The 12,435-nt window shown below is 36.3% G+C and overlaps 2 protein-coding genes across 2 annotated transcripts; one reads left to right on the top strand and one right to left on the bottom strand.

The window, feature by feature from the left end:
- The first annotated feature begins 2,001 nt into the window (after positions 1-2,001).
- LOC137730207 (uncharacterized) lies at positions 2,002-4,907 on the top strand. The gene is made up of 3 exons (XM_068469278.2): positions 2,002-2,132; positions 2,352-2,442; positions 3,862-4,907. Exons 1-3 carry the CDS (start codon positions 2,071-2,073, stop codon positions 4,651-4,653), a joined length of 945 nt encoding a protein of 314 aa, XP_068325379.1. The 5' UTR covers positions 2,002-2,070; the 3' UTR covers positions 4,654-4,907.
- A 2,105-nt stretch (positions 4,908-7,012) lies between these two features.
- LOC137728749 (uncharacterized) lies at positions 7,013-11,459 on the bottom strand. Its single transcript, XM_068467506.2, has 5 exons — positions 10,883-11,459; positions 8,233-8,529; positions 7,877-8,095; positions 7,597-7,725; positions 7,013-7,461 (listed from the first exon to the last, which is right to left on the bottom strand). The coding sequence occupies exons 1-5, from the start codon at positions 11,126-11,128 to the stop codon at positions 7,249-7,251; spliced, it is 1,104 nt and encodes a 367-aa protein (XP_068323607.1). The 5' UTR covers positions 11,129-11,459; the 3' UTR covers positions 7,013-7,248.
- Positions 11,460-12,435: the final 976 nt, after the last annotated feature.

Below are 12,435 nucleotides of genomic sequence, written 5' to 3'. Positions count from 1 at the left end.
TGCCAAACCTTATGTGACGAGAGGATTCGTCAGGCAAATTTTCGACATTATACATTTTTGCGCGACGAAGTTTATTTTTATCATCAAATTGCTCAACCGCAGAGGCAGAAATTGCAAAATATTTTGTAGTAGTTGCTTGTGAACCTCCCTCCCTCATCAACTTTCTTCATATCCACCCTCCCTCCCTCCATTTCTCTCACATTCATCCTCTAATACTTCCTCCATCTCAATCTCCATATCTCATCTCCCTACATTGATCTATCCCGCTCTATTTGGTAACAATTTGATTTTGTATTTAAAATTTTCATTATGAATTCATACTAACAATATTAAATTTGTTTTCTATAGAATTGTTGTATATGATTATCTATCGGTGAAAAACAATTTTGGAGGAATTTTCTTTGTGTTTTTATTTTTTAATAATTTAAATAATTTATTTTATTTTGTATTATGTTGTCTTTAATTTATTTGTACGTAAACAATTTTGTACGTGGTGGGGCAATTCAACCCAATTACCCTATCAATTGAAGAATGGACGGAGTTGCTTTTAAAAATGTGTTCTTTTAAATTTGTCTCTGTAAGATAAATTTTTTAATTATTTTAGAGAATATCTTGAAAATGCTTTGCTCTGTAGTGCCACTTTAGAAATGGTGGCACCAATCGATTCAAATAAAGTTTTTGCCGTTTGATGAGAAACACTTACAATTTTTGTTTTTTGTTTTTTTTTTTTATCAAACGATAGATTTTGTTTAAATATTAGATTAGTCACCAACGGCGTTTGATGAGAAATGCTTACAAAATTCAAACAAATATTTTAATATAATATTAGTTACTATAATATATAATTTCTAACAACTTCAGCTCAGTTGGACATTCAAGTCTCATTGATGTTTGTCTAAGAGTGGTGCTATTTACCTGCTCATTTTTATCTCTCACACATTTCTTTCAATTTCCGTTGCCAGATTGAAACAATTCAAGAAGACCAATGGATATAAATTAACAAGGATATGAACTGCCTATAAATATAACAAAACATCATATATAATTCACATTCATATAAACAACGGAGATAATTATTAACACTGCAAAATATAAAATATATTATGCAAAGGGAACACATAATAACTGACACACCTCGATCGAGATCAGGGCATGCTGGCCGTCACATCCCACATCGCCCAGGGGAGTGATCTTTATATGTATATTCCCATCCCTACCTAGCACGAGGCCTTTTGGGAGCTCATTGGCTTCGGGTTGCATCGGAACTCCGAAGTTAAGCGAGTAGTGCGCGAGAGCATTCCCATGATGGGTGAACCACTGGGAAGTTGCTCGTGAGTTCCCAAAAACAAAACCGTGAGGGCGTGGTCGGGGCCCAAAGCAGACAATATCGTGCTACGGTGGTGGAGCGGGCCCGGGAAGTGGTCCCGCTCGGGCCGGGATCTGACAATTTGGTATTAGAGCCTAACCCTAGTCGTGGTGTGCTGACGAGGACGTCGGGCCCCTAAGGGGGGTGGACTGTGACATCCCACATCGCCCAAGGGAGTGATCCTTATATGTATATTCCCATCCCTACCTAGCACGAGGCATTTTGGGAGCTCACTGGCTTCGGGTTCCATCGGAACTCTGAAGTTAAGCGAGTAGCGCGCGAGAGCATTCCCATGATGGGTGACCCACTGGGAAGTTGCTCGTGAGTTCCCAAAAACAAAACCGTGAGGGCGTGGTCGGGGCCCAAAACGGACAATATCGTGCTACGGTGGTGGAGCAGGCCCGGGAAGTGGTCCCACCCTGGCCGGGATGTGACAATAAATTTTTGGGTAGGGTATCAATAATAAGTTTGGCATTAGAAAGTAGTGTACATCACATAATAAATAAGTAGGGTGTAGTAACCGGCCGGCCGGAAGTCTGGTTCAAAAAATTAATGGTAGATTGATATAGAATTAGATTTTTTTTATATCTAACAGATATTTTTGTCTGCCTGCCCAATACACATATCTCCAAACTGACTGTATATATATCTACATACATATTTTGAACTCTCAAACTCAATAATTATTTCAATCCTATACAAAAATGGAGCAAAACATCCCAGTTGCAGAAGATGAGAGAGTTCATCCCTTTTCTTCCTCACCAATGCAAGTACCACATTCTTCCCAACAATTTTTTTTTTTTTTTTTTTTTTTTTCCGATTATGTCAGTTGATCAAGGCAGTGTGTATTTATCGTCTTTGCATCCGGTTTCGAATCTTTAATTTCATATATTAGAATATTTTAGAATACAATTTCGTTTTATAAAAAAATAAAATTAGAACAATTGTTTAGTGTGCTATGGTTTTTCTGCAAATGGTTTTGTAGGTCAGAGCACTGGAATATTGAAGAAGCGAAGAAGCTCAGTCCTTTCACTTTGAGTCAAAAGTTGGGCTTCCACGAGTTATTTTCTTCGAAGGTTAGCATATATTAGGAATTAATATTTACATTAGTGATGACTTCATAGGAAATGATTAAGCAATTTAAGTGCAACGCTTGTAACTTTAATGAATTCATGTTCCTAATTAACTTATAAGATTATGGATTAGTTATAATTAAATGGTTCTTACAACATGTATCAGTGGATTCAAAGTCACAAATAGGCGTAACCTACCGTTAAAGGGTGCATCTTAATCAAGGTTCTAAAAGGCGATAAGAGGTAGTCTGGCGGGGGGGGGGGGGGGCCAAGGGCCTATGCGGTTTTTTTAATTTTAAATAATTTTTTATATAACATATAAATAAATGTCTATTTATACTTTAAAAAAAATACATAATTGTATTGGAATCACTATTCTTAAAATCTCTACTAGCACCGCTTCGGCCCCAACTAGGCACTAGGCAATTAGTCACCACCCCAATTAATCCCTAGCCGCTTAAAAATTAAGAAATGGCACCTAGACCTACCTAGGCATTTGCCTAGACCTGCCTAGGCGTCTACCTAGATCTGCCTAGGGCGCCCGCCTAGATCTCCTAGGAAACCACCTAGGTTGTAACTCTCAAGTAGATAGAAAATAGATAACTCTCATTTTCCATTTTATTTTTTCAATAAATTGTAAGAGACTTGTAGAATACTTGGATGAACACTCATTATATATTTGTTTCTCATATTTTTAGTATGTTCTAGTACTTTATATTCTATATTTTATTCTATTTTGCAATTTTTGTATCCCAATACATTTATCTTTTTTAATATAAGTAGAAATTTATTTGTATGTTATATAATAAAATTAATTAAAATAAAAAGAAAAAACCGCCTGGAAGCCTAGACACTAAGCTCCTGTCCGCCGCCTGACTAGCTTCTAGTGTCTTTTAGAACCTTAATTACATAAATTGCAAAATAGAATGACATATAGATATAAAGTAGTCTAACATATTGAAAAAATGGGGACAAGCATATAATGAGTGTTAATCCAAGTACTCAACAAGTTTATTACTATTTATTAGAAAAATAAAATGCAAAATCAAATTTATCTATTTTTTGTCTAAGTGAGAGTTACGGCCTAGTCGGGTGCCCATGAGGCTAAGCGGGCGCCTAGGCAAGTCTAAGCGTCATTTCTTAAGTTTCAAAACTCTAGGGATTAATGGGGCGGTGACTAGCCACCTAGCGTCTAGGCGAGCCCTAAGCAACGCTAGGCGGAGATATTTAGAACAGTGATCTTAACACACTTGAATGTTAGCAAGTTAGCTAGAGCAGTGTACTCTTATCTGAACTCAAATTCCAATCTCTCTCTGCATATTTTAGGTTAAATTAGATTATTGGAATATCTGATACGTATTCTGTTAAAATTATGAGTAGTATTACTATGCTCAATTTGTTAAGTTTTCACCTAATTGGCAGGTTTGGAGAGCATCTCTGGCAGAGCTAGTTGGCTCGGCAGTGCTTGTTTTTGCTATAGACACAATAGTGATCTCCTCCTATGAGACCCAAACCACAATACCAAACCTCATTATGGCAATCCTCATTTCCATCACAGTTGCAATTCTTCTCCTCGTCACCAATCCCATTTCCGGCGGTCACATCAACCCCGTTGTAACGCTATCTGCGGCACTTCTCGGCCTCATCTCCCTCTCACGCGCTGCCGTCTATATCTTGAGCCAATGCGTCGGGGCGGTACTGGGTGCCCTAGCACTCAAGGCCGTGGTAAACAACAACATTGAAGGAACATTTTCACTTGGAGGTTGCACCCTCACTGTCATTGCCCCAGGCCCACACGGGCCTATCATAATGGGCATTGAGACCACCCAAGCCCTTTGGCTTGAGATATTTTGCACGTTTGTGTTTCTCTTTGCTTCGATTTGGATAGCATTCGACCACCGCCAAGCCCATGCTTTGGGCCGAGTTGTAGTCTTCTCTATCATCGGAATAGTTGCGGGCCTCCTTGTTTTTATCTCAACCACCGTTACCGCCGCAAAAGGGTACGCCGGAGTCGGGATGAACCCGGCTAGATGTTTCGGCCCCGCACTTATTCGCGGGGGTCGCCTCTGGAACGGGCATTGGGTATTTTGGGTAGGGCCTGCTATTGCTTGTGTGGCATTTTATTTGTACATTAAGATCATTCCGCGCCATCATTTCCATATGGAGGGCTTCAAGCATGATACTTTGAACATGGTGACGACACTTTCTAAGTAAGAAATGGGTTTGTAACTATTAATGGATTAGATATTATCACTCTCAATTCGACATATCTTTGGCGAATAAAATATAGTTGTGATCAGTATCTTCTTTAGGACTTGCATATAAATACTCATGTATTTGGATTAGTAATTTTCCTTTTATAATACGGTACAGGTTAAAGTTGGATCTTTTTGGAATTAGCATTCCTCGAGGATCCTCGTTGTAATTTATTTTGAAGTGCTGAAAAAAAAAATGATATTTTTGGAGTATCTTGTGTATTAAACTCCTGTCTCTCATCAAATGTAGGTGTTGGTTTCCTCATAATTATACTAGTGAGTGTGCTTCTTAGAGAAGATGCTTGTTTATCAAGTTGTCAATGTGAATGACTCATAATTGTTGATTAGTGTACATCCTGAAAGATGAAATGGAGAAGGATTTTCATTTAAAGGGAAGTCATTGTGGCAGTACCACAATCACGCACTAGCTTAAAATCATCCTCATATATTTCGACTTCCACGTCCAAGTATCAACCAATCTAATTTACATATTAAAATGCATGCATGGCCGCTGCCTACCTTCTTGGAAGAGCAAAAACCTAAGAAAATATGGAATTTTAAATTTCCCCATCTTTCGGATAAGTACTAAGTACCAATCTTCCTGGCAACTTCCCTACAGCTTATGTAATTAATGGAAAATCCTTCTACCCTGAATACTTGTTTCAGTGACCAATAGTGGTTAGAACTCGCAATATATATAGTAGTCTGTTCTTCTGTATTCTTTTGGTTTTTTATACAGAAGCCCTTCAACCATTTTAGTTCCTTCATCAATTTGAGGCAATGGAGGAGTTTTCCATAATCCAAAATGAAGCTGATAAAAAAATTACCCAAATCAGTTGGTGGAAGTTGTGACATGATCGGTGCCCAAAATTCCTTGGGGCCAAAGCTTCTTGCTGCAATTGTTACCCATGAATTCATTTCACCAAAGGTCAGCTTGATTTATATTTTTGTGAAGTCCGTTCTTTGACGGATATTTTATCGTCAGTGTCAGATACATTTGAATCAATAGTGTTGTTGATGTATCGATAAGACGTCCTTGATGAAGAACGAATGTCATGTCGAGGGAAGAACTATCCTATTAGGACCACAAAAGTTCCAAATTTTCTCATAGGTAAACCATAGTGTTCTCACTTTAATTTACGTGTGCCTCTTGATCCAAATTGTTTCAGAGATGTGAAGAGCAGCTCCGACACAATTAGTAGCAACTGCTTCTCCAATGTTCACCCTAACCTTTTCCATCATGCTTGGATTCAGCTGAAGTTGATCCCAAGCTGCTTGTCCCCCATTGCCGTCTTCACTATAGCTTTCCTCTTCCTCCACATTTTGGCACAATGTTTTGCGTTTCTTATAATCATCTAAATAGGTTTACATATATAAACACTAAAGCGTTCATTCTTTTTTATTATGTAAATAAATTTATAGGTTTACATATATATACAAATACCAAGCAATGTGACATTGTTTTTCACACACACAGGTTTTTTTTTTAAACTCAATTTTCTAAATACTTAACTGTTTTACGTTATAACATCTAATTATATCAAAGAACAACATAACCAGTTTTCGAACTTTTTATATTAAAGAATGAAATTTATTGTGCCCAATGGTGGTATAGTGTTAGTGGCGGTTTCATTTAATTTGAATGGCAGTTGGAGATTGGGCATCTGTCGGCAAGAGTATTCACCCTTGATCTTTTGTAATTGTAAACCAGAAAACGGAAAAAATGGAAACCGAATATATTTTTGTTTTCGATTATTTGCTTTTATTTTAATAAAAAAACGGTTTACATGCATTTTGGAATATGATCTTTTTTTACTTTCGTTAATTATTCTAAAATATCTATAAAAATTAATAGGCCTTATACAAAAGTTATGTGGGAACACTACATAGTGTAAATGTTAAAAAATAAAAAACAAATAAATAAAGTGTGTAAATAAATATATGCAAGGTTTTCTATTCCTATTTTTGATATTAAAAGTACCAGCAGTCTAAGTAGGGGGATAAAATACACGCTAGGAGTACATGTATGCACAATAAGTTGCTTTTTCATTTCTATTCAACAATAACACAACAAAACCTTATCCCACTAGATGAAATCGGTTATATGAATCCTAGAACGTCATTACGCTTTTTCATTTCTATGAACAGTAAAAAAAAAGACATCAACAAGGTAAAAGGGTAAATTCCGAAGATCGTGAGGAAGAATTTAGCACAAGATTCTTTTACATCTAGTAAAGGCCAATTAACCAAGTAGAGTTACCATGCACTAACAAACTGGCAATTTCTGGTTCCATTTGCTTTGGTACCAATTTCACTCATTAGCTCAAACCCTTAAATGTATTCAAACATCAGAAATCAGTGACAACATATATAGTGGTGGACATTGATAAGTGTTGGCTCCATCTCTAACTAAATTTGCACACTAAGAGCATTTCATTAACGTGATTACAATACCTAAGAAACACAGAATCTTGTAGTAGTAACCATTTCTTCATCAAAATTTTACTGCCGCTTTTATTGTTGTTACACTTGACATATCCACGAGAGCTGTGATCTATAACTCGGGAGTTGGCTGCAGTAGAGTAGAAGAAGCGTTGAGGGGCTCGTGGACAACCGAATTAGAGTGAACTGAAATCGGATTTCCCTCCAATTGCAACATGATACTCCCCAGGATTTCAGTCAGTAACTTCTTGAACTCGTCTTCTTTAAGCAGCTTTCCGTCATCTGCGTTAACCATGTTGAATGCATCCTGCACAACCTTATCCATCTGCAGATTTTCATTGTAAAAAATTTATGAACATCTGCTGAAGGTATAAACGATCAAAGTTCAGGAAGCACTGAAGGAAGAAGCTGTCTGAGTTTAAAATCAAATATAAAGATGGGTATGCTATTTAAAGAGAACCTGCTCAACTGCACCAAGTGGTGGCAGACCAGCTGTTGGACCTACTGCTTCCAGCGCCACGCGCAAATAGTCCTTGGATAATTTCCCATTGCGGTCTCTCGGAACAGTTTCAATAGCTGCATTCAGTGTCTGCATTTTACAACAGATTGTAATAAGCGATTTCAGTGAGTCAGGGCACTGTAAGCGAAATAGGACATACTTAAAAGAGCATAGATTCCGACAACATTTGTGAGTATAATTGGTCAGAAGCAAAAAGACGAGGGATTTTTATGAGGCAAACCTTGTCTAATTCAAACTTGTTGGACAACAGTCTCTTGATGTCGCTTCCATCAAAGTCATTTTCACTGTGGGCTACAATCACAGGTTGCTCCTGAAGACGATGAGCCACAAACTCTGCTACTTTCTTGAATTCGGCTAAGAATGTTTCTTGAGAGACCGTCTTGTCCAAATCATGGCCAGTGCATGACTGCAGAGCAGGTTCCACGATATTGCTGACAACCTAAAGAACAAAAGTAACCAACGAAGAGGAAAAGACGGAAAAAAAAGCCGTTAAGAATGAAAATGTTCAATGCAACATGTAACTTTGTAGGGCAAACTGCTAGTACTGAAAAATCTTAATTAGAGAAGACCAACTACCCAAGAATCTGATGAAGGGGGCATCCCTTGTTCAACCGTGAGTTTTTCCAAAGCTTTGATTATACAGTCACGGAGGGTTCCATCAGCTGACTTTATCTCAGAATAAGTAGCCATCATCTCTGATTCAAAAGTTGGCCCATCGATGAATTCTAGGAGGTCTTCCCCATCAATACGGAGGATTACAATAGGGTCTCGCTTCAACCCAGCAGCCATGCCTAGTAGAATATCCGAAAGAACCTCTTTGAACTCAGTCTTGCTCACTTTTTGTTGTTTCCCATGAGTGAATTCATTCAGTACCTAAGAACATTGGAACAAAACAGTCAATGTTGTCCAAAGAAATCTGGTTTACTGGTTTTGCTCAGTACATGTTTATACAATCTACCAATAAGTTTTCTAGTATGGACATCACTCAAGTCACACACATGGACATGAGAGCACCTGCGACCATTGGACCAACACGTGTAGAGGTGTACTCTCAATTTCCAAAGTAGGATAATACTCTCAAAAGTTATGTCCAATCTGATCTTTACTTGCCAACCCTAAGATGTTAACTGTCAATTTAACTGAAAGCTTCTTCGCGATGCAACATTGTATTGGCTTTAGAATTATTCCGATTCCTCGATTATTCAGCGTGCTTAACAGTGGTGGCATTACTTTAGTAAGATGTCATGTACTTGTACTAATATAAAGTGCAGCAACATTATGAGATGATTAGGTAAGGTTGTTACTTTGTTCAAAAGCAAGCCCCCTCAAAGAATACCTTTTGACTTCTACTCCCTTCCCCACAAAACCACTGCCTTTTGAAAATTTAGGCAGGCACCGGCCCCATCATACAACATTATAGCATAATATTACGGCTTTCGTCACACTATATCTTCTTGAATAATATTAAGTTTCGACATAGTTCTTCACCAGATCCCTCTCAGCATAAGAAGATAAAAGGAAATAATTTTCTAAGCTAAAAAAAAAAAAAGTAGGAGAGGGATGTCGAACTGAAGAGTAAAGTCATATAATAAGACCAACAATGCTAGGTCATCGGTTGGATTCTTCTGGGGCTATCTAGAAATGGAAATCCCAGTATACAAATAGACCAAACAAAGCAAAGAACAACAATCTCCTGTTTTAAACATTAAAAATAGACGCAACAAATTTGATAATACCAAAACCACGCAATCAAAAGCTCGAAAGTCAAGATCATACGTAGCATTTTTATCTTATTAAGATTGCAGCATTCCATATTAGAAGTCTAAATTTGATTTGAAAATTTAGTAGATTACTAGAGATTAGCCGGGCCATAAAAAAAAGACTAGTAAATATTAGAGTCATTAGACAATCCAGAAGGCAATCTTGCCAAGAATTAACTATTATCTGTTTAATTCAGCACAAAATCGCAGAAAACATCATTCAATCAATAATCAACACCAACATAATTATACAGCAATTCAGTACAAAATCAAAGAAAATGGTATTGCAATTACAATTTTGTTAAGTATTGTTCCATCAAACAACATTTCTACATAATTACTATATCACACCGTTTCATATTGTGTAGTTAGATAGTGAATTTGAACCATTTTTAACGCGTAGCCTTACTTGTTAATTACAAGTTTCCCAACCTAGCTCATTTGAAATTTATTTTTAAATGACTGAAACTATTTTTGATGAAAATGTTCTTAAACTAATTTTTTTTTAAAAAATCCAAATGAAATCTGAAAAAGAACTTGAAGTTATTGTTTGCACGAAGTACATATATTGTGCTTCTTCCAAAAGCCACTAATTTGATTAGAAAACAGTTCGCCATGTTGGCGTACAAATATGAGTTTGACAAGAAAACGCTAGTTATATATTTACAAGCAGATAGAGAAAAGAAAAATGGTAGTGAATATAATCAATAGATGATCGCTGTGCGTGGCAACGTGGGAGAACGAGTAGAGCATATAACATGCTAGAATTAGAATTATTTAACACAAAATCGATAGGGAATCAGTCGAGAAAACCAAATCTTTTTAAATTAGAGTGTATTCAATTGGGACTAGAAAGATTTTAATTCTTTTAATGAATTTAAGGTTATTCAATCAAGATTTTATGAAATTTAAAATATATTCAATTAATATTTTAAGATAATTTATTAAAATTCTTAGAAATTCGGATGTATTTAATTAGGATTTTAAAGAAGTTTATAACATTTAGAGTTTATTCAATTAGAAATTGATTTTAAAGAATTGGAGAAAGTTGAGGAATTAGAAGGAAATTGAGAGATTTTGTAATGTATTTTAAGCATCTATGAATCCACTTCCCCTAAGATTTTGAAGGAATTAAATCAAAATGTTATATAGAATCTCTACAAATAAATTAAACTCTATAAAAATCCATAGATTTATAAATCCGTTAAAATCTTTCAAATTCTCAATTGAATACACCCATGAAAAATGATTTCCGCACATCCTAATTGCAAATTGCAGAAATAAAAAATAGAGCGAAAATCATTTTTCTTAAACCAAATGGACTTTTATTGAGGATAATATGCGCAACAATCTAACACGCCACGTTAGGTTTCACGCACCCACTCAAAACCAATTGATAATCGGCCGCAGAACACGAGATCTTTCAACACGTGGAAGAAGAATAGGGAAGAGGAAAAACTTAGTACCTCAGAATATATGTGATCGGAGTCGGGGGACGAACCCTGAGCCGGCAAGCCAAGAGCAAGGCCGATATCGGCGACAGCAGGGTGGAGCTCGTTCAGAGAGAGGTGGCCGTCTCTGTCCCTGTCGAGCTCCTCAAACTTATGCTCCACAAAGTTACTAAACACCTCCTCGTTCCCAACCAATTTCATTATATTTGAACCGTCCACCACCTGCCCACCACCACTCCCACTTCCACTTTTCTTCTCCATTTCCCCACCTTTCCTCTCTTTCTTGTGAGCTTGCTTTTCTTATTCCGCCCGATGGGACTCTCGTGACTCACGCGAGTTCAAAGTGCTTTTGCCAAAAGAGCTGCTTATTTCTACTTTAGCTTTTTTCTGGCTCGCTCTGTTTTATGGTGGGGAACGGGTTTTCTCTTCTGAGTTCTGGCTAAGGCTTTAAATATGAGAGAGATTGTACGGCCTCTTTATATGCTTAAACGCCGATTAATTAGGCATGTTTTTGGCTGGCTTTCGTTTTCAAGACGTGATTTTTTTGGGCCCTTCCCGAAGCATGAGAGGAATGGATAAGAAAGTTTTCATCTTTCAACTATTTATTCTTTAAAATTTTCCGACTAAGATGAAAACAACTAGTTTTTGCTTTGAAAAAAGTCTACCACGTTTTTTTAAATAAAAATAAAAAAGGTAACACATTTAAGTGCTCATCTCTCTCCTGTATGGTTGACAAATAAACAAACAATAATCTAAACTATCTACTATTATATAACCTTCTTAATTAATTAAAAGAGGATAAAAAGACTATTTAGTCTTCTATTACAAAAATAAATAAATAAAGAGCAGCAACATATTTTCATATAACAAAATTTTATTGTTTTTTATTTAAACACACGTGCATGTGATTTTGTCATGTATCAAATTCTAAAAAATTGAAAGGAAAAAAAAAACCACTCTTCCTACTCACATGTTCAGTCATTCTTTCAATCTCTTTTTTCTTTTTTTCTTTTTAAAAAAAGAAATAAAAAGTTCACACAGAAAGTGTGATGACATACGATAGTATTAGATAAATATAGGGTGTTTGATTTTGAATATCTTACAAGGGATCGATTCCACAAATTCCACTTCTTTCTTTGGTGGTGTTGCATTTCACCTCTTTCTAATTCACATATGAGAAACATTAGCATATCCCTTTAATTATATGCAAATTGCAGAAATTATGCACGTCATATTGCCTTGGGATTTAAATGCCAATTCCAAATGAAAACGCATCCCTTCAATTATTCTTTGAGAATATAATTGGGCATTATTTCTCCAAATTGTAATATAATAAGAACCTTGTTCTAACCTTCAACACATGGCACATAAACTCTATTTGTATTATTGCTTAACACATACTTTCTCAACACATAACCTCTTTTGCACAATTAGTCTGCTATATATCTATCTCGGACTTGCAAGGTAAGTTTCTACACAATAACTACCTAACTAATCGTCCAATCTCATGACAAGTGTCAATCATCTAATAAGGGTTCCATGATCTAACCGAACATACACCTAACTCT

The sequence above is a fragment of the Pyrus communis genome, chromosome 10 (genome assembly GCF_041283825.1).
Source record: "Pyrus communis isolate YQ-2024b chromosome 10, ASM4128382v1, whole genome shotgun sequence".
Taxonomy (NCBI): Eukaryota; Viridiplantae; Streptophyta; class Magnoliopsida; order Rosales; family Rosaceae; genus Pyrus; species Pyrus communis.
The sequence above is the reverse complement of the archived record's forward strand: the minus strand, read 5'-3'. Positions and strand labels throughout refer to the sequence as shown.

Excerpts from the sequence above, each read along its gene's own strand:
- LOC137730207 (XM_068469278.2), top strand. The coding sequence starts at position 2,071 with ATGGAGCAAAACATCCCAGTTGCAGAAGATGAGAGAGTTCATCCCTTT. Across the intron at positions 2,133-2,351 it reads CCCTTTTCTTCCTCACCAAT|GTCAGAGCACTGGAATATTG; the intron begins GCAAGTACCACA and ends ATGGTTTTGTAG. Across the intron at positions 2,443-3,861 it reads ACGAGTTATTTTCTTCGAAG|GTTTGGAGAGCATCTCTGGC; the intron begins GTTAGCATATAT and ends CCTAATTGGCAG.
- LOC137728749 (XM_068467506.2), bottom strand. The coding sequence starts at position 11,128 with ATGGAGAAGAAAAGTGGAAGTGGGAGTGGTGGTGGGCAGGTGGTGGAC. Across the intron at positions 8,530-10,882 it reads CCGATCACATATATTCTGAG|GTACTGAATGAATTCACTCA; the intron begins GTACTAAGTTTT and ends CAATGTTCTTAG. Across the intron at positions 8,096-8,232 it reads CCCCTTCATCAGATTCTTGG|GTTGTCAGCAATATCGTGGA; the intron begins GTAGTTGGTCTT and ends TTTGTTCTTTAG.